General features: G+C 41.2%; 1 protein-coding gene across 2 annotated transcripts in view; it reads right to left on the bottom strand.

Moving 5' to 3' along the window:
• The window catches only part of PCSK5 (proprotein convertase subtilisin/kexin type 5), a 260,305-nt gene that overhangs the window by 89,143 nt on the left and 146,409 nt on the right, over nt 1-24,753 (bottom strand). For both annotated transcript variants that reach the window (XM_075136217.1, XM_075136218.1), the window contains exons 10-12: nt 21,585-21,688; nt 1,530-1,647; nt 272-460 (exon numbers count right to left, since the gene is read on the bottom strand). In XM_075136217.1, coding sequence (XP_074992318.1) covers nt 272-460; nt 1,530-1,647; nt 21,585-21,688 — 411 coding nt within the window. The remainder of the gene's footprint in view (nt 1-271; nt 461-1,529; nt 1,648-21,584; nt 21,689-24,753) is intronic.

Raw genomic sequence — 24,753 nt, 5'->3', positions numbered from 1 at the left:
GCCACACAAGACTATCGAAATTGACTAATCTTTGTTTTGGAGACAATGTCCTTCAACAGCTTTTCAGCCTACTCTTCTACTGATAAATACAGAGATTGCCATCTTTGAGTTGATTTGCACTTCACTCTCCCCATCTCTCTCAGAAAAAATAATTAGCCTGTGTCTTCCAGTGAACCTACTGTAACGACATGACTGTTCTTCGCTGATGCTGCAATCTCAGTGCAGGCTCTGCGTGCTGAATGGACTGTGAACTTGCGTTGTCATACTATACCTGTTGGCCAAGAGCTGTGACCTAGTTCCAGAAGGAGAGGTTAGGTAAATTGCCAGGTCTCCACGTCGAGGGTGAGTAATAGTGATGCGCACAACGACATGTTCCAAGTAGATCACATGGTGGTTAGGATTATCTGAACAGCCAGTGGCTTTGTAAATTGAACGGACAACACTGTCAGGTCGTATTGTTCTATAATATAAGCATATAAAACAACATCAGTGTTTCCTGCTCGTTCTGTAAAATAAGACAACCACATCTTTTTTGCTTAGTAGTGAATGACAGTGTTGGACAATTGTTTCTGAGAAGTCAGTAGCCTATGACTCTTAGTTTTAACACTTACTTCCTAACTGAAACTATCACCATGGGTAATTATTTTACAGTAGCTAATGGCAACTACCTGGCTTTCTGTTAAGCATGTACACATGCTAAAAGAGGACAGTGAAAATTCTGTAATAGGAATCAGCCTTTGGGACAGAGCATTTTTGTGGATTAGTGGCCAGCTGAGAATTGCTGGGATTGTCATGGGATCACAGCTGGTTGTTAAGCCCTAGGAAATGCCTGGCATAGCCGTAGTCCTTGCTTTCGTAATAGCAAGTATTACATGTTAACTGTATCAAACGGCATCTGACTCAGCTGGTTTAAATTGGCACGACATCCTTGCAGACTATACCAGTTATGGATCGGGCCTGTCAAGCATATTTATCAAACAATAGTCTTAATGCTTTGGAAGTGTGCCTTATGACTGATGCTGTCTCTGTATCCACAGAGTGCACATACAGAATTTTGCTCTTACGCCTGGCTCTATAGCGACTCTATCCCAGCAAGTGGAAAGCAGTTTAGTCTTAGCCTCTGAGCTAGAGACGCTCCTGAGACTGTTTGAGAGAGATAATGTCATGCAGTATTTTAATGAAAAGAGTATTTGCTTGTTAGATCTGTACTCATCTCACAAAAGGGACTGCAGTGCCCTCAACCAAACATTATTCTTCTTCGGTGCATTGTGTATACCAGAATCAATCATTATCCAGCCTGGCTTGTTTTACACCTTCAACTTCAGGGGCATTCTTTAAACTAGGGCCTTTTTCCAAGCACTACAGGGAACAACGTTTACAGGCAAATGACTGGACATCTGTGAAAGTGACTGAGATCCCCAGTATAGCTTTCAAAATGACACATTGTACACAATGCAAGGGAGGGGTAAATTGTACCCAATTTCTTTCCATAAGTTTATGCCAGCAAGAGTTTTGGCAGCGGGTATTACTTGATTTGCCGATCTGTGTTCTCCACACACACGTGCTGTGGAGGCACCGTTGTCCACTTTTCTGCTTCTATCACCATTGCTTCAGCATCCATCAGTCCAAATCCATAGAGGTGGCTCACTGCAAGGTACAAACAGAATGGCTGCAATTATAGCATAAAATCTTGTTTTTCATCACAGACTAATTCCAGGGAGTCATATCCTAACAGGAATTGCTTCTTTTCTATTTCTTCCTTGTTTTCGCACAAAGCTCAAAAATCTCCTTCCCAGAAACAATAATGACTATATCTAATTTGTTCACTGAGTCTGTTCACTGTTTTATTACAGAAGCAGCAAATGACCATCACAGATAACACTGCCTTCCCATGAGGAGTGTGGACCAGAACTGCAGAACGCCAGGGAGTACAATTGCCTCTAACTGCCCTTTGTCCGTATGCCTTAATACAGCCCAGTCCTCTTATATGACATAACGTTAAAAGGTGTAAAGAACCAGAGCGTTATTTCGGTTACTCAAATACCAAACACCTGCATATACGTAAATATTGAAGGTAACTGAGACAATAAATTTAAGAAGGAACAGACTGTCTTTTGTAAATGCTGTATACTCTTAACTTCCCTGGGTGTAAGTAGCATGTGGATGCTTTCCTATTCTGTACGCAGTATGGTTGCCACTGGCCAGCAACTAGCTAGATCCAACATCTCCCTAAAGCTGTCTGCATGATGAGGGTGAAAAGCAACGGTATTTGAAGTCCAGGGCTCTAAAGATAATCTGGTTCTCATGCAGAGTCTGTGTCAGAAAGGCTCCTTCCTCTACCTCCTTTGTAGATCTGCAGACGAAGGACAGATCTGCAGATGAAGTTACTGCTGGAGAGAGCTGTTAACATTGCTGTCGACCTCTGATACTACCTACTGCATGCATTGCACACACAGTGGTACTAAGCATCCATGCCTGGAGGTTAGCACTCTGTTGATGCTCATTCCTGGGTGTTACATCCTCACCCCTATTTGCCTTTCATGACATGGAGAGTCAACAATGGTTTCCTTGTAAGAAACTCAATGCCTAGTAATTTAACTTTAATGCCTGAATGCCTTCTACTCAAAGAAGCAGAATGCTTTAAAGCGTCATCTTAGGATACAGAAAATCAAACTTTCAAATGCCCAACACCTAGACAAAGTGAAGTATTTCCAACAGACTTGTGCCAATTCTGTATCTTTCACTTTTTTGTAATTTTAAGAGTACTTAACTTGATGTAACTATTTCAGGAGTTCCAGCAGTTCACAAAGGCTAAAAGTTTCACTTACTGAATCAGCTGTGTGTTTTTGGTTGCTGTTCCAATCAAAACAGAAGCTTGCAAATGGATTTTGATGAATTAGAAAGAGCTGCTAGCCATGTTGTTTTATTGTGACAAATCCGTGCTCTTGGTTAAGTTCTGACAGGAGAAGATGAAAGAAAAAAGCTTCCAGAGGGAGGAGTTTAGATCACAAATATTAATAAATCAGTTTTACTTGCTACCACAGACAGTGCTACCAGAAAACCCTCGCAAAAACGTAAGTGCTATTTTAATCAAAAATGCAACAAGGCATGGTGTAAGTCTTTCCAACTGCACTTTGCAGAGGGTTTGTGAAAGCAGCCTCCTTTCATTGCCAAACCAGAATTCAAAGGACTCCATCCAAAAAAACCCCAATCTTGTCAAACAAATAACAGTTCAAAGCATAAAAATAATCAGTGCTTAAGGATCCCATCTTCCAAATATGGCAGTATCTAATACTGTCTGAAACTGCCAACTGAAGAGGGTTCCTCAATGGAAAACACTGCAAGGCTTAATGACTGTGTAATTAACTGGTTTTCTTCCCAACTCTATCCCTTTCAGCCCCAAGCTGAAGTGCACAGAGCATGGAAATGTTCATTTGGAGAGAACTAAACACGGATTTTCCGCCAAATGAGGCAGGTACAGTTTTCAGAAATGAAACACAACGACTGAAATATATGAAAATAATTAAATTCAGCCCTCCTTCATACTTCTGAATTCTCTTCAATGTATTCCACAAACAAATGTAAAGCGAAAAAGACGTCCTATTTTTACACATGGGTGGAAGCAGCCAGAAAAAGGGCAAGGAAAGCTTAGGTGGAAAGACTGTTTGTACTGTGAAGATTGTTCCTGTGATGGAAATCTCCTTGGTCATAGATGTCATCTTGCAAAAACTGCATTTGCAGATGAGAGCATATTTATCTGTGAAGTCATTTGTCCACTCTTACATTGCATGCATTGCTCTGATATTTAAAATTTTAATTAATAATCATTCCCTCTGCTCTAAAGAACAGCAGGAGGAACAAGAGTGTTAACTCACATGGTCTGTAACTGTACGCAGTTACTCTGTATAGTACTACATTTAAACAGTGAGGGGTTAAATTTTCATGAATGGAAAAATCTTTTGAGCTAAACCATGGAAAATGCATTTTTAATTCCTGACAGATAGCAACCTGCATTGGGTTAGCGCTCAGGATGTCCAGCTGTAAGATGCTGTGTGTTCAACCCAACTACTGAGCTCAAAGAAAAGCCAAAGTTCTCCTCAACTCACCTTTTTTCACCCAGAAATAAGGACAGAAGAGCACCTAACATTGCCACCACCAGGCAGTGACCTTCTGATGAAAACTTAAACTGGCTTTTAAGCCACCTCACCCTAGAAATTTTTTGCCCTAATATGCACATTAAAAATACAAGTAAAATGCAGAGAGTGAACTTTCTATCTTTCCTACCCTAAAAATAACTTGGAAGATAGAATTGTGTTCATTTTTCATCCAGGAGAAAAAATTATTACTCTATGTTATGTGGTTGTGTTAATTGTCCATGATTGAATGCTTAAACTCTCTTGCATGAGAGCAGAGGTGGGAGTGAGAAGTTCTGCACCTGCTGGCTTTTTTTTCCACAGCTGAAACAGAAGTACATTTTTCCCTTGAAAGGCCTTCCCATTGAAATAAAAACTTTCTGACAGTCAGGGGTGCTCCTAAATCCTTCCATGTAGGAAGCTTCCAGGCAGCTGACATTTGGCTGTCTGCAACGTTTGTACTTCAAAGCAACCAGTGGGTTGGTTAGCAGCTCAGGTACCAGCAGAGGCCCATAATTTTCAAAGACTAAATAACAGCAATTTAGGAGAGAATCACAGAGTTAACAAAAATAGTTGATCCCCTGCGTCTTAGAGAAGAAAGCAGATTTTGTTTCCTACTGCCTTCAAATTGCGCCCCTTCATCTGTGTATATGCTAGTACTGCTGTGAACTTTATGCCAGGGTGCCTCTTCCAGAGGTTAAAAATTACCTCAGTGGTCCACACGGGGCCATAAATGTCTTCTGGGAAACATCTGGAACTGCCACTGATTTGTATGTGAATGGTACTGAGCTCACTTCTGCTAACCCAGATAGAAAAGCAATATTTGAAAGGTACTGCTGATTGCAGAGTGAGATAAGCTGACTGGAAGTGCAAAATGCCCCAGGACCTTGCACATACCCACTTATGTGCTCTACATTATCACTGCTGTGAATTGCTACTGGGCTCAGTTGTTGCTAGGAATCACTGAGTATATCAGAGGGGGTACGGGGCTGTTTTGTAAGAAGATATTTGCCTTTCAGAGACAGAATAGGAATGTGAGGTTGGTGCAATGTAAGCTAGTGACTAAGGAGCAGACTGTTGCTCTTGTTGAGCTGTTGCTCTTGTTTCAGCTGAAGGGCTGAAAACTATAATCTCCTTGTGATCACGGTGTCCATGGGCAGAACTGTCCTTGAATCCTCTCTCTACTCATGCAGCAATGAAAACTCATCCATTCCTATTTCTGCAAAATCACAGGCATACACAGAGCTTTACAGATGCAGGACAAGTTTCAGAGAAAAACTTGCCTCCTGCAACACAAAGTAAATATTGAGATTTAGCTGATCTCTTTACTCTTCTTATCATTAAAGAAAATAACATTTCTCGGGGCTAAGGTCCGTTTATTTATCCCTGGAGCAATTCCTCTATTAGCGCACCATGAAATCAAGGCCTGCCCAGCTCCTGGATAGACTTCCCCAGCTTTTTCATAATCCCTTTGTTTTTGTCTGAAACTGTTATTGAAAATTCAATAACTTTCTCATTTATATACAAAGAGTATGTAAAGCTACTCCCAAATCTAAAGGCAGCATGTATATCCCACTTGGCTTGACTAAGAGAAATATGAATGGCTGGTGTTGATAAATCATAACACAGAATCACGCAGACTCCAGGAAAACTGGGCCCAGGCACTGAAAACACAGCATTTCCAGTGCCTCAGTGCAGCTAAACTTGATTTGTTAGGCTGCAGTTTCATTGCCTGTCATCAAGACATCTCATCAGTAGCTTAGATGCTAAGCCTCCCTTGCTATTTTGCTCACCTGACAAAAAACATTGCAGAATATTTTCTTCCTACTATATTTTTGGCCTTTAATTTTCTATACTGTGAAAGCACCATTGGAAATATAAATATTTTTTATACACATATCAAATACGAGATCAGAAGGAGAGAAATGGTAGTAACTTCAGTTTGTCAAATGAGGAATATGCAGCTTTCCTAAATTAGATTCATCTGTTTGATATGTAAATTATTATGACTTGTTCATTTATGCTACTTTAGGATCTTGATCTTGACAAAATAGAACTCTAAAATGCCCCTTATACTGTGGTTTTCTTGAATGTTGCTTAGCAAGACTAGATGATGTGAGAATCTCAAGTTACTCTCATCCTATAAATACTTCAAACCAACTTACACCAATATTTCTTTTACATTTGACATTTTATTTGCAAATATAAAGCTCTAATTCTATATTACTTTAAGTTTCTGTTGTTTGCTTAGTATATCAAAATGCTTCAACCAGGAAACACAATTGTCTAAAGAAAATTAAGGAACAAAAAAGGAGAAAGGCTATGATGACACACAGCTTAAACTATTTTAATTTTGTTTTGTCATGTCCTGACTAAGAGAACATTAATATTGAATGAGAATTCATCTTGTTTCAGCCATATTCCCGTTTTGTATCAACTTATGACCAGTAATCTGTGATAACTGGATGTGATTTCTGAAACACATAACTGCTTTACAAACCAATAACACAACCGTGCAAGAACATTCTTTTTTATTCTTGCTTGTAAAACCAACTCCCTCATGCTTTTTAGATTAAGCACATTATTTGTATTTTTATATTTTACACAGAACCAACCCCTCAATTTTTCTACTTAAAGAGAAAGTAAACAGCAAACCCAGTCCTCCCTCCCCACAGAATTCCCTTAAATCCAGGTATCTTTAAAGACTAAGCAGGGAATGTAGAAGATTGAGTTCCTACTCTTACCATCACATCAGAGAAGGATTTGAAGGACAGAAGGTTACCCAATAGATTTGTCTTAAAAGTGGCAGCTAGAAAGATGCACAATGAGAAACTGAAGGGCCTCTATATCATAGAATCATAGAAGCACAGAATGGTTTGGGTTGGAAGGGACCTTTAAAGATCATCTAGTTCGACCTCCCTGCCATGGGCAGGGACATCTTACTGGATCAGGTTGCTGAAAGCCCTGTCCAACCCGACCTTGAGCACTTCCAATGATGGGGTGTCCTGGTTTTGGCTGGGATAGAGTTTCTTCCTAGTGCTGTGTTTTGGATTTAATATGAGAAGAATGTTGATAACACACTGATTTCACTTATTGCTAAGTACCTTGTCAAGGACAACTATCCTCTGCTACCAAGCTAGACTGGGAGGGAGCACAGCCAGGACAGCCAGCCCAGCTGGCCAACGGGGTATTCCATACCATGTGACATCATGCTCAGTATATGAATGGTAGGTGTGTTCCAGGAAGTAGCGATTGCTACTTGGTTATCGGTCAGCGCGGGTGGTGAGCAATTGCATTGTGCATCACTCATTTTGTATATTCTATTATTATTATTATTATTTTCTCTTTTCTGTTCTATTAAACTGTCTTTATCTCAACCCATGAATTTTTCTCACTCTTACCCTTCTGATTCTCTCCCGGCCCCACCGGGGGTGGTGGTGGGGGGAGTGAGCGAGCGACTGTGTGGTATTTGGCTGCCTGCCAGGTTAAACCACGACATGGGGCATTCACAACTTCTCTGGGCAACCTGTTCCAGTGTCTTACTACCCTCGTGATAAAAAACTCTTTGTTATGTCCAATCTAAATCTACCCTCTTTCCATTTAAAACTATTGCCCCTTGTCTTGTCAATACAGGCCTTGGTAAAAAGTCTCTCTCCATCTTTCCTATAAGCCCCCTTTATACATTCAAAGGTCACAATAAGGTCTCCCCGAGCCTTCTCTTCTCTAGGCTAAACAACCCCAACTCTCTCAGCCTTTCTTCACAGGAGAGTTGTTCCAGCCCTCTGACTATTTTTGTGGTCAGAATCATGCTAATAGTATACTTAAAAAATTGCTTTTATTGAGCTTCCAGTTGTGTTTATGTCAATTTCTGATTTTTGTATTAATACAAATAATTTCTTCAGTAATATACTAACTGTGGATTTACCTGATAATAGATTTGACAAAAAAGATCAGCCCTCTGGATTTTACATTTTTGCTGTCTGCCAAAAAGCTCCTATTCATTGATAAAATAAAATATAGATTGCCCAGGAACACTAGTGGGACAGCTAGTAGAAGCTAAATCTCCAGTAGCCAGTGTAGCTTTGTGAATAGTTTCTGTATGCAACTCTGACTCTGCTATGAGACTTTGCAGCCACTTAAAAAATAGCCCCATCTTCAAACATTAAGGAATCAAATCCAAGATCACATTTGCATTCACATCCTGGCAGTATTTATCTACTTCAGGAATTTAAAACACATACGGTTATTAAGTGTAGACATTGGTTGACAAAAAGGACTAAGAGTGAAATACACTTTTGGGGCATCAGAGTCAGACTCTACTAGTAGCAACAGCAAGTACCACTCAAATACTTCCCCCTCTCTTGAGTGTTAGCAGGCTCCGGCCAGAGGTCATTAGTCTTGGGATTCAGCCACCTCACGGTCCATGGTCAGCAGTGAGCATGTGTACCCGGCCGGCCATGCCAAGTTCTCCCCTGCCCACAGCAAGACCTTAATCAGTTTCCCCTTTACTTCTCAGAGCTTCTTTAGGTATGAGTAAACCAGGTTAATGCAGTCCTCCGAGCACGTGGTATCTACTATGCCCCGCATACGGGAACATTTTCTCCAGAGTCAGAGAAAATATCAGTGAGCTTTGCTGAACACCTCAGCAGAGTGACCAGGAAGACTGGTTTACTTCTCTGCCTCTGAAGGAGCAGGGTTGTGATAGAAACAGAAAACCTGACTACTGCTGGCTGGTGATTGCTAAGACAGTCAAGCTGCTGCTTCTCTGCAGCAGCACTTGGCTGTGAATCATAAAACCTCTACTGAAGACATTAATTTATATCACTTGAAATGAGCCAGCTTATGTGACTGGAATAAATCTGAGGATTATGTGCATTTAGAAGGGAGAAAGAAGTTTGCCGAAATAAAGTTGGCTAAGGAGAATCTACATAATAGAAGCTATAATTTTTAAACTAGTGATAGTCTTTTTACGTTGGATTTTTTTTTTCCAAAAAGCACAAAGATACATTGAAAAACATGGCAGCTTGTAAATTTTCTTTAAACAAAAAGCACCATTTTGTGACTGCACCATGCAACACCTTTTAAGGAAATGTACTAATTTTCTCTGTTAGGAGCAAATTTACCCTCAGAGGTACATTTTGGATTCCCCGATAACTCAAAAGCAGTCAAATGTCATTTCACCCTATCAAACAATAAAAACATCTTTTGGTGAGAGCCTCTATGCTAGGCTTCATCTCGGAACAGATGATGACAGATGAGTCAAAGGCACTCTAAGTGGAAATGCTGACAGATCGTTAGCAGGAGACACAAAGATAGCATTTCTGTGCTGTCAGGTGTATCAGACACATGGTGCAGAACATCCTTCTTGTTCTGTCTCACACAGTGGCTGTGTCTGTTCAGAAGTGTTGGTGCTCCAGAGGGATATTTACACTCAAACTAATTCCTGAGTAAGCACAGGGCTGCAGCAGATTTTGTCAGAGGAAGGATATACACAAATATGCAGAAAGTCATAACAAAGTGTTTTGCAAATTATTTAATAATAACGATGGTGATTTTTAGAAGTAAAACTACACCAACCTCACCCCAAAGCAGAAAAATTATTGATTACCTAAACGGACTTCACACTACCCCTGTAGAGCTATGTAGTAGATTATGATCAGTAACCTGAAGCAAAAGAAAGTTAAAAAATAAGCCAAATCTATGCAGATAGCTGGACCACTAATGCTGGTAATAGACCTTGTGGATGAATTTCTGCACCCCCTGACTTAAAAGCGACCCTGGAATAGCTGATTTTTCTGGAGGGAAAAAGTGATACAGTTACAAACAACTTCAGGTGTCTAACTGATCTGAGTTGTCCTATGGAGGCCCTTATCTTTCCCTATTATTACTAGATGTTCTACATCCTGCCAGCATGCTCTTAAGTGCTTAAAATACTGCATAGTAAATGGTGAGATCTACTTCCTAACTGGCCTGAATCCTAGTTCCACCAAAGTGGACACACTCTGATAATAAAACAACTGCCAGTTTTGTAATTACTAAAATGCACTATAGCAATGCAACAGCAATGAAGAGCTTTGGTGTTCTCAAAGGCAGGTGCTTGTTGATTTTTAAAAAAGACAGAACTACCCCGTGCACAAGATGTTCACCATTGCCACGGATGTATACAAGTATGGCTAGGTATTTGCCTAGAACATTCTCACAAGTGTACTGCTTCGATAATTAGTATATAAAAAGATCACGCAATTGCATATAACTTTTAAGGACTTATCTTTTAAAATGCAGTCTTCATTGTCTATAATTAAAGCATTCTGCTTTGGAGAATTGTATCAGTTTATCATTCACTTTTTAAATTTGTTGATCCTGCTTCTTATTTCTTAATACTGCAAAACGGAAATCTACGTTTCACATTAAGTCACAGACTCTTAGGTTATGAGTCCATAGGGGAAGACTTCTATCCCTCCCCTTCACCCCTGCTCCCCAGTCCTTTGCAGAGTTTTGCTAAAGGTCTGAGTTGAGCTTGTTAAAAGAAAATAATGTCAAAGGTTATCATCCCCATAGTGTGCATCCTGTTAGTGCTGTCAGTCCACTTGGTAATGTTTGGACTGCTAGGAGCTACAGAGCATAGCAATTGCGCATAGCTTTATATTTAGGACAGACGGACATCAAGTCAGTCCATTGTTGAGCAGAGGCACTATCTTTTTAAATTCTTTGTCTGCTATGATGATCATGGTTTGGTAACAATTCTGAATGCTATTATAATAGAAATTTAAAGCCTAATTTTGCCTTTTGCCTTCTGTTACTCCTGCTTTAGAGCTATTTAATTTACATTTTAAAACATGTGTAAGTTTGACTCACAATATATGACCACAGGAAAGCAACCAACTTTAACGCAAAATGTCAATCTACTTTTCTTTATGTATCCCAGCACAGGCCTGAAGTTTCTGCTTAGACTCTGTTTTACGTTCACAGCTCCATTCCTTGCTTTTCAGAGCCAGCAAAGAACAGAGTGCTGCAGAACCAACGAGTAATGAGAAGCTTTGATAATGAAGAGTTTGATGCTGGGAGAAGTAATGACACCTCACTGGCTTCTCTGAGAGATTCCCTCTCCTCCTTTGTATATCTCCATCTCTGGAACTATACAGATATATTCCTGATCTTACATGTCTTTCAACTGGAAGCAACATTGTGTGGATCTCAATTTGTGCTAGGGGGGGAAAAAATCCAATAACCATGATCTCGGCTGCAGAATTCAATATATTTTCCAGCTACCATTCCTAAATCCCAAAGGTCACGCTCAAGGCTAGCAGAGTTCAGATATCTGGCAATTTGTTTGGGTTTACCATATAAAACACTGAAAAATTCCTAATGCAATTTTAATATTACATTTAATATTACATTTAAGAATGAGCTGAATTGTTGCATGTGGGAAGGAAACAAGGACCATCTAGAAAGGATGCAGTGACCATACAATAAAAAGACAATCACTTTAAACTTGCTGCTAAAAAATGCATTTTTACTCCATGTTTCCTCAGCTATCTTAATTTCCAAATCCCACCTCTGATATTTTCTCTAACTATAGCAATGCTTTCTGTACAAAGCAATGATAAAGGTTATGGTATTGACCCTGTGATTCCTATGATATTTAAACATGGTTTGAGATTCCTGAGGACACAGACCTTTTCCCATCATACATGTTCTGTCAGTGCTGGGGAAAACACTTCCACCCACTGTTAGACTAGTTATTAATTGTAGCTGGTTTGCTTCTCTCCTTTCTCGGTGCTAAACTAAATGCTGCTGTGACTTCAACCAACTTCCAAGCAGGGACTACAAGGCCAAAAGTGTTCAGATTTATCTAACCAGTTCAGCTAATATAAGACTAATGCCTACCTATGTGAGGGACTGCCAACATCTCTCTCAGACTTTACATCCACCAATCTGCTGAAGACTTGGTCATGTATGTATGGCTAGATTGTCTTTTCCAAAAACACATTTGTTTTTCCAGAACTCTTGCTCTCAGCTGCCTACTTAGAATCATAGCTTACCAGGGGAGGTGCCTTGCTTGACCTGCTGTTCACAAACAGAGAAGGACTGGTGGGAGATGTGGTGGTCGGAGGCCGCCTTGGGCTTAGCGACCATGAAATGATAGAATTCTCGATACTTGGTGAAGTAAGGAGGGGGGCCAGCAAAACCGCTACCATGGACTTCCGGAGGGCGGACGTTGACCTGCTCAGGACACTGGTCGAGAAGATCCCTTGGGAGACAGTCCTGAAGGGCAAAGGGGTCCAGGAAGGCTGGACGTTCTTCAGGAAGGAAGTCTTAAAGGCACAGGAGCAGGCTGTCCCTATATGCTGTAAGAAGAACTGGCGGGGAAGGCGACCGGCCTGGCTGAACAGGGAGCTTTTGCTGGGACTCAGGAAAAAAAGGAGAGTTTACCACTTTTGGAAGAAGGGGCAGGCAACTCAAGAAGAGTACAGGGATCTCGTTAGGTCATGCAGAGAGAAAATCAGAAAGGCAAAAGCCCAGCTAGAACTCAACCTGGCCACTGTCGTGAGAGACAACAAAAAATGCTTTTACAAGTATTTTAATGACAAAAGGAGAGCCAAGGAAAATCTCTATCCTTCATTGGATGCGGGGGGGAATGTTGCCACCAAGGACGAGGATAAGGCTGAGGTACTCAACGCCTTCTTTACCTCAGTCTTTAATAGTCAGAGCAGTTATCCTCAGGGTACTCAGCCCCCTGAGCTGGAAGACAGGAACGGCGAGCAGGATAAACTGCCCCTAATCCAAGAGGAAGAAGTTAATGACCTGCTCACCAAGTGCTCACCAAGCCTCTTTCCGTGATTTATCAGCAGTCCTGGCTAACTGGGGAGGTCCCAGATGACTGGAGGTTAGCAAATGCGACGCCCCTCTACAAGAAGGGCCAGAAGGAGGATCTGGGGAACTACAGGCTGGTCAGCCTGACCTCGGTGCTGGGGAAGATTATGGAGCGGTTCGTTTTGAGGGCACTCACAAGCCATGTGCGGGACAACCAGGGGATCAGGCCCAGCCAGCACGTGTTCATGGAACGCAGATCCTGCCTGACCAACCTGATCTCCTTCTATGACCAGGTGACCCGCCTCGTGGATGAGGGAAAGGCTATGGATGTGGTCTACCTGGACATCAGTAAAGCCTTTGACACTGTTTCCCACGGCATTCTCCTAAAGAAGCTGGTGGCTCACGGCTTAGACAGGTGCACTCTTCGCTGGGTAAAAAACTGGCTGGACGGCCGGGCCCAGAGAGTTGTGGTGAACGGAGTTAAATTCAGTTGGTGGCCGGTCACGAGCGGTGTTCCCCAGGGCTCAGTGTTGGGGTCGGTCCTGTTCAATATCTTTATCAACGATCTGGATGAGGGGATCGAGTGCTCCCTCAGTAAGTTTGCAGACAACACCAAGCTGGGTGGCAGTGTTGATCTGCTGGAGGGTAGGAAGGCTCTGCAGAGAATCATAGAATCATAGAATCATACAGGTTGGAAAAGACCTCTAAGATCATCGTGTCCAACCGTCAACCCAACACACCATGTCCACTAAACCATGTCCCTAAGGGCCTCATCTACACGTCTTTTAAATACTTCCAGGGATGGTGACTCCACCACTTCCCTGGGCAGCCTGTTCCAAGGCCTGATCACTCTTTCAGTAAAGAAATTTCTCCTCATGTCCAATCTAAACCTCCCTTGGCGCAACTTGAGGCCAGTTTCTCTTGTCCTATCGCTTGTTACTTGGGAGAAGAGACCAACACCCACCTCACTACAACCTCCTTTCTGGTAGTTGTAGAGCGCGATGAGGTCTCCCCTCAGCCTCCTCTTCTCCAGGCTAAACAACCCCAGTTCCCTCAGCCACTCCTCATAAGACTTGTGCCCCAGACCCTTCACCAGCTTCGTTGCCCTTCTCTGGACATGCTTCAGAGAAGCTTCGGTCCATCGATCCAGCCTGTCCAGATCCCTTTGTAGAACCTTCCTACCCTCAAGCAGATCAACACTCTCACCCAACGTGGTGTCGTCTGCAAACTTACTGAGGGTGCACTCAATCCCCTCATCCAGATCATTCATAAAGATATTAAACAGAACTGGCCCCAATAGTGAGCCCTGGGGAATCCCACTTGGGTGACCAGTTGCCAACTGGATTTAATTCCATTCACCACAACACTTTGGGCCCAGCTGTCCAGCCAGTTTATTACCCAGTGAAGAGTATGCCCGTCCAAGCCATGAGCAGCCATTTTCTCCAGGAGAATGCTGTGGGAAACAGTGTCAAAGGCTTTACTAAAGTCTAGGTAAACAACACCCACAGCCTTTCCCTCATTCAGTAAGCAGGTCATCTTGTCATAGAAGGAGATCTGGTTAGTCAAGCAGGACCTGCCTTTCATAAACCCATGCTGACTGGGCCCCATCACCTGGTTGTCCTGTACATGCCATGTGATGGCACTCAAGATGATCTGCTCCATAACCTTCCCCGGCACCGAGGTCAGGCTGACAGGCCTGTAGTTCCCCAGATCCTCCTTCCGGCCCTTCTTGTAGGTGGGCATCACATTTGCTAACCTCCAGTCAACTGGGACCTCCCCAGTTAGCCAGGACTGCTGATAAATCACGGAAAGAGGCTTGGTGAGCACTTCTGCCAGCTTCCTCAGTCCCCTTGGGTGGATCCCATCCGGCCCCATAGACTTGTGAGTGTCCAGGTGGCATAGAAGGTCGGTAACTGCTTACTCTTGGATTATGGGGGTTTATTCTGCTCACCATCCCTGTCTTCCAGCTCAGGGGGCTGAATACCCTGAGGATAACTGGTCTGACTATTAAAGACTGAGGCAAAGAAGGCATTAAGTACCTCAGCCTTTTCCTCATCCTTTGTCACTATGTTTCCCCCCGCAACCAATAAAGGATGGAGATTCTCCTTAGCCCTCCTTTTGTAGCTAATGTATTTATATAAATATTTTTTATTGTCTTTTACTGCAGTACCCAAATTAAGTTCTAGTTGGGCTTTGGCCCTTCTACTTTTCTCCCTCCATAACCTCATGACATCCTTGTAGTCCTCCCAAGTTGCCTGCCCCTTCTTCCAAAGGTCATAAACTCTCTTTTTTTTTCCTGACTTCCAGCCAAAGTTCTCTGTTCAGCCAGGCCGGTCTTCTTCCCTGCTGGCTTGTCTTTTGGCACACAGGAACAGCCTGCTCCTGCGCCTTTAAGATTTCCTTCTTGAAGAATGTCCAGCCTTCTTGGACTCCTTTGCCTTTCAGGACTGTCTCCGAAGGGACTCTGTCAAGCAGGCCCCTAAACAGGCCACAGTCTGCCTTCCGGAAGTCCAATGTAGCAGTTCTGCTGACCCCCTCCTTACTTCTACAAGAATTGAAAACTATCATTTCTTGATTGCTGTGCCTAAGACGGCCTCCAACCACCACATCACGCACAAGTCCTTCTCTGTTTGCAAACAGCAGGTCCAGTGAGGCGCCTTCCCTAGTTGGCTCACTCAGCAAGTTAGGAAGTGTCAGGAAGTTATCTTCCACACACTCCAGGAACCTCCTAGATTGTTTCCTTTCTGCTGTATTGTATTTCCAGCAGACGTCTGGTAAGGTGAAGTCCTCCATGAGAACAAGGGCTAGCGATCATGAGACTTCTCCCAGCTGCTTGTAGAATGCTTCATCTGCCTCTTCATCCTGGTTAGGTGGTCTATAACAGACTCCCAGTACGATATCTGCCTTATTGGCCTTCCCCGTCATCCTTACCCACAAGCACCCGACCTTATCATCACAATTGTTGAGCTCTAGACAATTGAAACACTCCCTAACATACAGGACACCCCACTGTCTCTCCTTCCTTGTTTATCCCTTCTGAAGAGTTTATAGCCATCCATTGCAGCACTCCAGTTGTGTGAGTCATCTCACCATGTTTACGTGACTGCAACTATATCATAGTTTTCCAGCTGCACAATGGCTTCCAACTCCTCCTGTTTGTTGCCCATGCGGCGTGCATTGGTGTAGATGTACTTCAGTTGGGCTATTGATCCTGCCACCTTTTCTGGGAAGAAGTCCTAAATCCTATGTGACTTTTCTCAGGTGCTTCCGTGGTTTCTTGCGTCTTAGCTGCTGTGTGGATCTCCGTCCCTCACCTCCACTGAGATGGCTAGGGTGCTGTGCACATTAGTACAGGGACATTTCAAATGTGCTCCAGTGTACTCAGCACATTGTGGAGCAAACTGAAGGACCTTGCTAGCACACTTTCCCTCAAATATTGGCATGCCGCCCCCAGGCTTATCTCTAGCAAGCCTGTTTTTTCCCCTTTCCCCCGTCAAATCAAGTTTAAAGCTCTTTCAATGAGCCCTGCTAACTCCTGCGCAAAGATCCTTTTCCCACTTTGACACAGGTGTACCCCATCTGTCACTAGTCAGCCTGGTGTCATGTAGACTGACCCATGATCAAAAAACCCAAAATTTTGCCGGTGACCCGTCTCAGAGCTAGTTATTAATTTGCTGGATCTTCCTGTTTCTCCCCTCATCATTCCCTGCAACTGGAAGTATAGAGAAGAACACTGCTTTTGCTCCTGATCCCTTAAACAGCCGTCCCAAGGCCCTGAAGTCTCTTTTGATTGCCCTGGGACTTCTTATCGCAACTTCATTACTGCCTACATGAAAAACCTTACTTAATAATGTTCTGGTTCGTGTGGCTCACATTTGGAAATGCTATGTTATATCCTTGTTTCTTGATAAATGTAATTCCCACAACATTAAAATCGTGTAGCTTAATGTCTGGAAAATAGCACTCCAGACGTCAGATTCTTCTGATAATGTTATCATTATGCCAGTGGTTTAGAGAGCAACGCTACTCAGCTGGAGCCTTTTTCAAGGCCTAATGCATTTGGACACAAAATCTGGCTTAAGGGGATTCCCTGTGCGGTGTAGAACTGCAGAAATAGCTCTATGTCATGGCTTGGCAATGAAGCCATGGGCCTACTGAGAAGAGCAGGTGGCCAGAGGACATGGTGCTAAGGGTATTCCTGGTGAAGAAACACTGCCTTGAGCCAACACAGTTCTGGGAGAGCAAGAGAAACAAGTCACATGTGAGACAGCTTGCATTTGCCCATGTTCATCAACAACTTGATCAAGAAACTTACCAAGAGCACTCTAAGTTATCGCCTGAAATATCAGCTTAATCTTTCAAGCACAAAAAATCATTAGTCTAGCTTGCATAGGATATAGTTTTTCTCACTCCTACAAAGACCAATGCAGCTTCATGTGTTTGGTGTCAGATTGCCATCTACCCAAAACTGGGATATTACAACAGCCAAACTCAAAGCCCATGTTTCACTTGCTCCATGCACCATGTGTACGGGCATTAGAGGTGGGTAGAATTTGATATTGGCTGCTAACGGCATGTGAAAATATCAGCGAGGATCTGTAAGACTGGAAGATCTTTTGACAGAGGAGCAGTTTTGATTGGTTGACATACCCATTCAGAAGTGCTTGCTATTTTTCAAAAGTCTTATGCCAGCTTCTAACAATGATTTAAAAATATAATTTTAAAGTTATTGAAAATATGCAGCAGGATGCTTATGAATAGTTTATTTGTCTTCTCTGAAATGTACACACTGTTGTGAAGATTTTCTTGCTGATTCTGAATTTGTGCCTGGTTACTGGTCACCTTACAGCAATTTAAATCTGGCCAATCTAGGTCTCCTATATAGGAGCATAGATAGGCTTGTCTCTTTCTCACTCCCAGGCTGGTAATGCTCTGCTCACAACCAGAATAATCACCAGTTTTATTAAATACTGTAATTAAGCAATTATATTAAAAGGCCATAAAACATTAAGTGACCAATTCTCTCCAGTGGTTACTCTCCAGTGGAAGTAGCGGATACTTTGGCTAACCTAAAGGGATGTGACATAACTCTGGTAGTCTGTTACTCCCTGGCAAATGAGATGACTCTCAGTTTCTGTAGGAAGAATGCCTCCACTGGGCCTAGGAATGGCCTGAAAATGAAAAAAAGTGGCTAGACTTTTGATTTCCTTTTATCTTTCAGTAGCATTTTATTTCACTGTACTGAAGTGTAATTGTCTACACTTTAGAGCTAGGAAGAGTGACGGATGTTCTCTAAAAATCTCCCTGCAAATTAATAGTATTCCTTCACTGCGAATGGTCTGTTTCCCCAAAGACAGTATTTGGCAGTATTTGGAGCTTCACTTACAGATAAAAAATTGTTCAGATGATTTGACCATTGTTCTTAAAACTGCAGTTTCATTCTGTATCTTTCAACCTAGAGACAAGTTGGCATTAACGCAGCATTCTGTTTTTATGAATGCAGTTGCATGCTCTGTTGTTGACCAAACAACTGACAGAACAAGGAGCCTTTACATACCAATCTGCCATAGCAAAAACAGATCAACAGTTTTGATATCTTCACAAAAAGAGATATTGTCTAGTATTTTTCCATATAATCAGTTAATTAACTGCTTTAATTATAAACCCCGCCTCTGATTTTGAAGCAAAATTGAGCATAACATATCTCTTTATCTACTGACAAATTATATGTACAACTGACTAACCAGAGAATATCCCAAAATGAGTATTTAAGTCTTCCTTTTTGAGACTACCAGGTAGTAAGTTCCTGAGGAAAGATACATGCTGGCTGACAACAAAACAATAATAAAAAAATTACCAAGGAAAAATTCTTGCCCATTTCTGAGTTAATTCTATTGATACGCATTTAATGAATGCTGTTTACTTGCCAGCAAATTAAACAAACAACGGGCACTGCTTTAGCAAATCACTAGCTGTCTCAAGTGTTTTTCATGAATTAATCTTTCTTTTTATGAATGTAAGACAGTAAAAAAAGGAGATCTTGCAACCTGTAATGACATCTGTGAGCTCCTTCTGTGTGTTCTGCAATGGCAAAATGCTGCCAGGGACTACAGCGAGGGACAGGGTTGCCATGCAGCCCAGCAAAACAGTCCCCTGAAAAGGCATGCTGACCCACTTTCAACTACCAACTCTTGCTGACCCTTTGTTGAGTGAGAGGTTCTTCCAAGCTTTTGTTGTTTTCACCCTTTCAGTTCTCATTTCTAAAGGAGCAAGCCTGTCTCTCTCTTTCTCCTGATTTTTTTGCTTTCTTCCCCAGTATGCATGGAAGAAAGGGAGATATTGTTTCTTGTGACTGTCTAACTGCTAGTTAGACAGACTGACTAACTAACTGCCTTAGTTAATTAAAAAAAAAAAAAAAATCTTCCACCCCTTCCTTTGTTAAGAACATGCTGTGGAAGAAATATGGATTTTGCCATCAACAAAACTATGATACAATTCCTTAAGGAACTCAGTCTGATCAGAGTAATTCATCTATGAAAAACCATACTTTAATTGTTACTCTTGGCAACAGTGAAGGATAATAGTGTAATATTATACTAAATATTGCCACGTGCAATAGTAAAAAAACCATTTCAGTCTTGCCAGCAGCGGTGTGCAAACCCCCTTTTGAATTCAGGTTTGGATGTTGTGATTTAATCTAAATCTTTTGCTTCTCCTTCTTCCAAAACCAACAGAGGTTTAAAGAGAGCTGCATTTTTATTGGAACCATTTGCTCAGACTAAGTTGCCAAAATAATTTAGTTAAAACTAGTGCTTTTATTTGGGTTAAGGTTGATTCCTGAGCTCCACAGAGGTCGAGACACTCAGTTTGTCTTCCTCTTTTTCAATTCCACCATGGAGTCTACAGCAGAGCTCTGCCAGCTCAAGTTGTATTTCCTGCATCTCAGTCCCCCAGTTGAGCTTATCTGTGTTTGTGATTTTGCACAAGTGGAGGAGAAACCTTTTTTCAGCCCTTTTTCTCACTATTTATCTGCTACAATGCATGTGTACCTCCAAGGGTTCAGAATTAGCAGGCTCCAGTGGTGCAACAGTGCAAGTCCTGCTGCCAATGCTGCTTCTGCTGGTGTGTTAGTGTGACCTCTCCTTTGATAATGAGTGACAGCTGCTGTGAAATGCCTCACAGGGTGTTTGCCTCTCTTGGGCAACAAGTGGAAAAACATAAAAATATAGAATTTTGGAAGTGAGTTATGGAAAAAAAAGTTTATGCTACTTGAAAAGCACTGTTTGAATTTCAGATAGCTCCAACAAAATGATAATACAGTCAAAACTCCTGCCAAAAGTTTTTAAATCCTGGGAAATGTTTCACGATAACAAATACTGTAATGTTATTGCAATTAAGGAAGTATCTATTTCTCACTATGTATGTGTTCTTGTGTGTGGGCATGTGTGTGTAAATGGGACAAAACCAGGCCCTTGAATGTCAGAACCTTCATGTGATGAGGGGGTTTGAGTCAAATACCCACTTCTAAATCTATCCTCTGTAGTTAGAGCCTGGTTTGGATCCAAAAATGGAAGTTTTTTTGGTTTGGTTTCTATTCCATTGCAGCAGAAATGTCATAGGTCAGAATGATATATTAAAGATGCTCTACGGTAGCAGTGCCTTGATCTGAAATAGATTAAAGCTAGGCTTCAGTTTTAAAGTGAAACCAGGGTAAAGATTTGATGGTGCTTGTACATTACATTCTTCTCTCAGGAGATCCTAGCATAAATCTCATCTTAAAAGAAGTACTGCAGTCTTGGGTGGAATCCTTATGAAAGGAGAACCAGAAATAAGCCATTTTGGGTTTTTTTTTAGATGCAATCCAAACTGAAAGCAGTAAGAATACAGTGAATGGGGATCAGAAGCCAATCTGTGTTGAAATACAACATTGTATGGATTCAAGGTCCAGTTTTAACCTATCCTGAAAATACATATCTTATTTAATGGTACAAACGTTTACTTCTGCTTGCATTACAAAAGAGAAAAAAAGATAAAAAGATGTAGCTTTAATACAAAATTACAAGACTTACAAAATTTTAGAAACCTACATGAAAGCTGACTGAATAGTATGATTTCTGTCCCATTAAAAGTCCGGATAGCTCAAGATTTGATTTTATCCTAAATCTGACAGAAATCTTAAATATAAATAATGTAGGGTGAATCATATAAAACAGAAATTTGAAAATACTGTTTTGTCATTTTTAATGAAAATTGTCAACAATTCTAAATGAAAACTTGGTCTGAATCCAGGAACTGCTGTATCTTCAAGTCTAGACTATTTTATCAAAATACTAGCTATACAAGGAAAAATTAAAAACCATCAATTTACTTAGTTTTCTGCCGGCAGTGCATGAAATAGGACTGAAAGGGATTAAGAAGATCTGGCCAATACATTTGTAGCTGATATTTTTGGGTTTAGTCATTCTAAGAGGTTTTCCTTATAAAAGAGAAGATAGGCCCCTTCAGTCTGAGCCTGAAAGTTCACTCTCAAAACTGTGCACAACATAGGGTCAAACAAACTGCTTGAGATTATTTCTTCTTCAAAAATATCAAATAAGATAGTTGCCTCTGATGGCAAAGAAGAAAGGAAGCTCTCACCCTTATAACCAGCCGCATTGGTTTTCCAGTCGTTAGCATTCAGATGTCCTGCACGTGAAGTCCTGACAATAATATGTTGTATGTCTCTCCAGGTCAGAAATGGACTATGAAAAAGGGGAAAGACAAAAGTCACAGATCAGACATATTTTACTAGAATGTAGGGATACAAGGTCATGTAAGCTAAAAAATATCCAAACCAAAACAACCCTCATTTATCTTCTCTGCTTTCCTTCACTCCATTCAAAAGAATGTGTCCTAATTTTACAGAATTAATACATGAAATCATTTATACAGCTGGGAGGTTTGCATTAAGCAGACTATAATGATATATGATAATATTCTATTATATAAAACTTAAGGGAAGATGAAGGAGTACATTCCACACAGGTAATTTGTATCACCACCAACTACTGTATGTTATCTACCTTGATCAGTGCAAAGGAAAAAAAAGCAAAATGTCAGCTTGTTGAGAAGTTCTACTAAATCTTACTAACTGCGTGCTCAAGCTGGCAATTCTTTTAGACTTTCAGCTCCTATTGAAGCTATTTCAGGTGCCTCTGCTGTTATTCATTTGTATATTAACCTCGGTCTTGGAATTCAACTGAGGGTCTATGTGTACTCTTCAAGAAGACCAAGCAGCCAGCACTGAATCTGAATAGTTACACAGCAAATGCCTCATTGCACAGATGTGTATTCCTTTAAGGGATTCCTAATAACCTATCCACCAGCAAGGTGAAAGAAGATGCCGTTGCATCCTCACTATGACAGTAATACCCATTTATCTTGCAGGACTACAGCAAATCTTTAGGGAGTATAGTTTTCTTGTTTCTCTGAGATCCACCCCAAGGAGAATATCTTTTCTTAGAAGATGGTCTAAAGGTGCATGGCCATCATTGGGGCATTTTTTCTTTCTCCTTCCAATTTCTCAGTTTTTCTATCATCTGTAAGAAGACGAACAGTATTCCATTTAAAAATGCAGTTTAGTAGAGGGAATGATAAACTGAGCCACTAAACAATGAAAAGGAAAAAAGTATTGCAGTGCAGAACACCAGTCACTCAGTATCAATTCTCAGAGTATCATTATCTGCCCCTATTGCACTCACTGGCACAACTCCAGTCAGTTGTAATGATGATGAAGTTTATCAGACCCAGCATTGGCTGTCTACACTGTGCAGGACTAGGCAACACACTCTTGTGTCTCTCGGACCAAGAACTCATTTGGGCCAGCAGACAAGTGACTTATTCTCGACACTTATCTTTAAGGCATGATACTTGGGCTCTGTTTCCACTTGCAGGTAGAAACGACACCATGGCAACAGCCATAAGAGTGCGGGGAAGGTCAACCCATGGGTGGCTGTGAGTGAGTCACTTTCTGGGGTGAGTGGGACATTGCATCACATGAGGTGACTCTACACTCTTAAACCGACATATAGTTGAGTTACTAGAAATTTCAATGAGAAATTTCTTTGGGAAGCAGACACAGGATAACAACAAACATGCAGAAATATCTTGTTCTTCTCTAAATCCCCCTGACAGTGGAAGACACAGAAAAATCTCACTCATCTCTCTGATGTACACAAATGAATGTTGTGTGCATTGGCATCCTGCACACCTTCTGCACATCTTCCAGAACTTGTTTTGTCAAAAGAGTATCTTTTTGGAAATACTTGAGTAATCACTGCTTTTCGGCGCTTAAATATGGAAGTAGAATCCTGCTTATCCTGTGAGCTGAAATCAGCTCTCAGGACGCAATCCGTGAATACATGTGATAATCTATTAAAAAATGAACACTTTCTTTTTCATTCAAGATGCATCAATTTACGTTTTCAGGTGACAAATTTCAGCTTCCACAAGCTGCAGATTTAGGAGAAGGCAGTAGGGCCGCAGAAGTTATTGCAAACCTGCAGTCAACTTGTTTATAGAAAAACTTGCTCCTAGCCTATCCTCTGTGCACATGTAGACATGTATTCATGGGTATTAATCAATGCAAGTTCACCTGTGTTGGTGGAATTACTGAAAATGAAAACCAATTTCAGAACCATGGTCTGAAATTCCACACAGGAGAGGAAAAACTTGCGACATATATGACATTCATTCACATATAGCTGATTTTTACACATTTTACTTTCCAATAGCCTTATAATCCATATGCTTGGAAACAAGTAGGAGTTGCCTAAAAATGCCAGACTTCTTTGTAACAAGATTGTAAGGAATAACACAAAGACAGGGACCAAACCATTTACCTATATATATTTTTCTCATTTCCTTTGCAGTAATGTGATTTTAATTCTGAGTGTCGTTTCCATTACAGAACATTTCCCAGTAGGTGTGTGGACATGGGTATGCTGATGTAACCTAGCACCTTTCCACCTACAGCTGGGACACCACAGGAAGTGGCATGTATTCTTCTAGAGTCAGCACAGAAAGTCTTATCTATACTCGTTGTTGAAACAGGAAGAGGAAATGGAATAATCTGAAGAAGGAAGATGATTTTTAAGCGAATCTCTTATTAATTGTAACCAGAATTTTTTGTAATTTCTTCCAAACTGTATCAGTTCATGGCCATTTAATTTCTCTCTGTTTTTGTCGACAAGATATAAGGGTATTCCCATGTTTAAATTATTCTGTTATTTTTAAGGAGAGCTGATGCCTTCTGTTCCTGAGCATTTATTAAAGCATTAATATGCCCATAAATACATTTTTTTTTCTTAAAGTGGAATTTCTCACACTAGACAGTTGGACTAGAATGACAGTAATTGTTTATCCAGCTGAGCTGGTAAAAAAAAAAGAACTCTAAAAAAAAAAAAAGAACAAAAAGGTCATGGAATGTAAGGAGCATTAAGGGTTTGTAAGATAGGGTATGCTTGGACAGTCACGTAACATGCTTCAAGAAAAAAAAATCAATATGATTTTATACCAGCTCAGGAATTTCACTGGGAGCCTGTGGAAAGTCTTAGAAAAACATGTTTCAGGCCTTCAGGAAGACCTCCAGGAATCCCAAGAGCTGCATTCTTTATAATCTGGAATCTAAACAATCTGTTATTCTATAAAGCAAGCTATCCATGCTACTGGTGAAAAATAAGGCACTAAAATACTCCTCTCAACTTCTAAAGGAGAGATTCAAGACAGGGCACACTCAACTGATTATTTAAAGAGGAATGATGGATCT

This window comes from Calonectris borealis, chromosome Z, assembly GCF_964195595.1.
Source record: "Calonectris borealis chromosome Z, bCalBor7.hap1.2, whole genome shotgun sequence".
Lineage (NCBI taxonomy): Eukaryota > Metazoa > Chordata > Aves > Procellariiformes > Procellariidae > Calonectris > Calonectris borealis.
The sequence above is the reverse complement of the archived record's forward strand: the minus strand, read 5'-3'. Positions and strand labels throughout refer to the sequence as shown.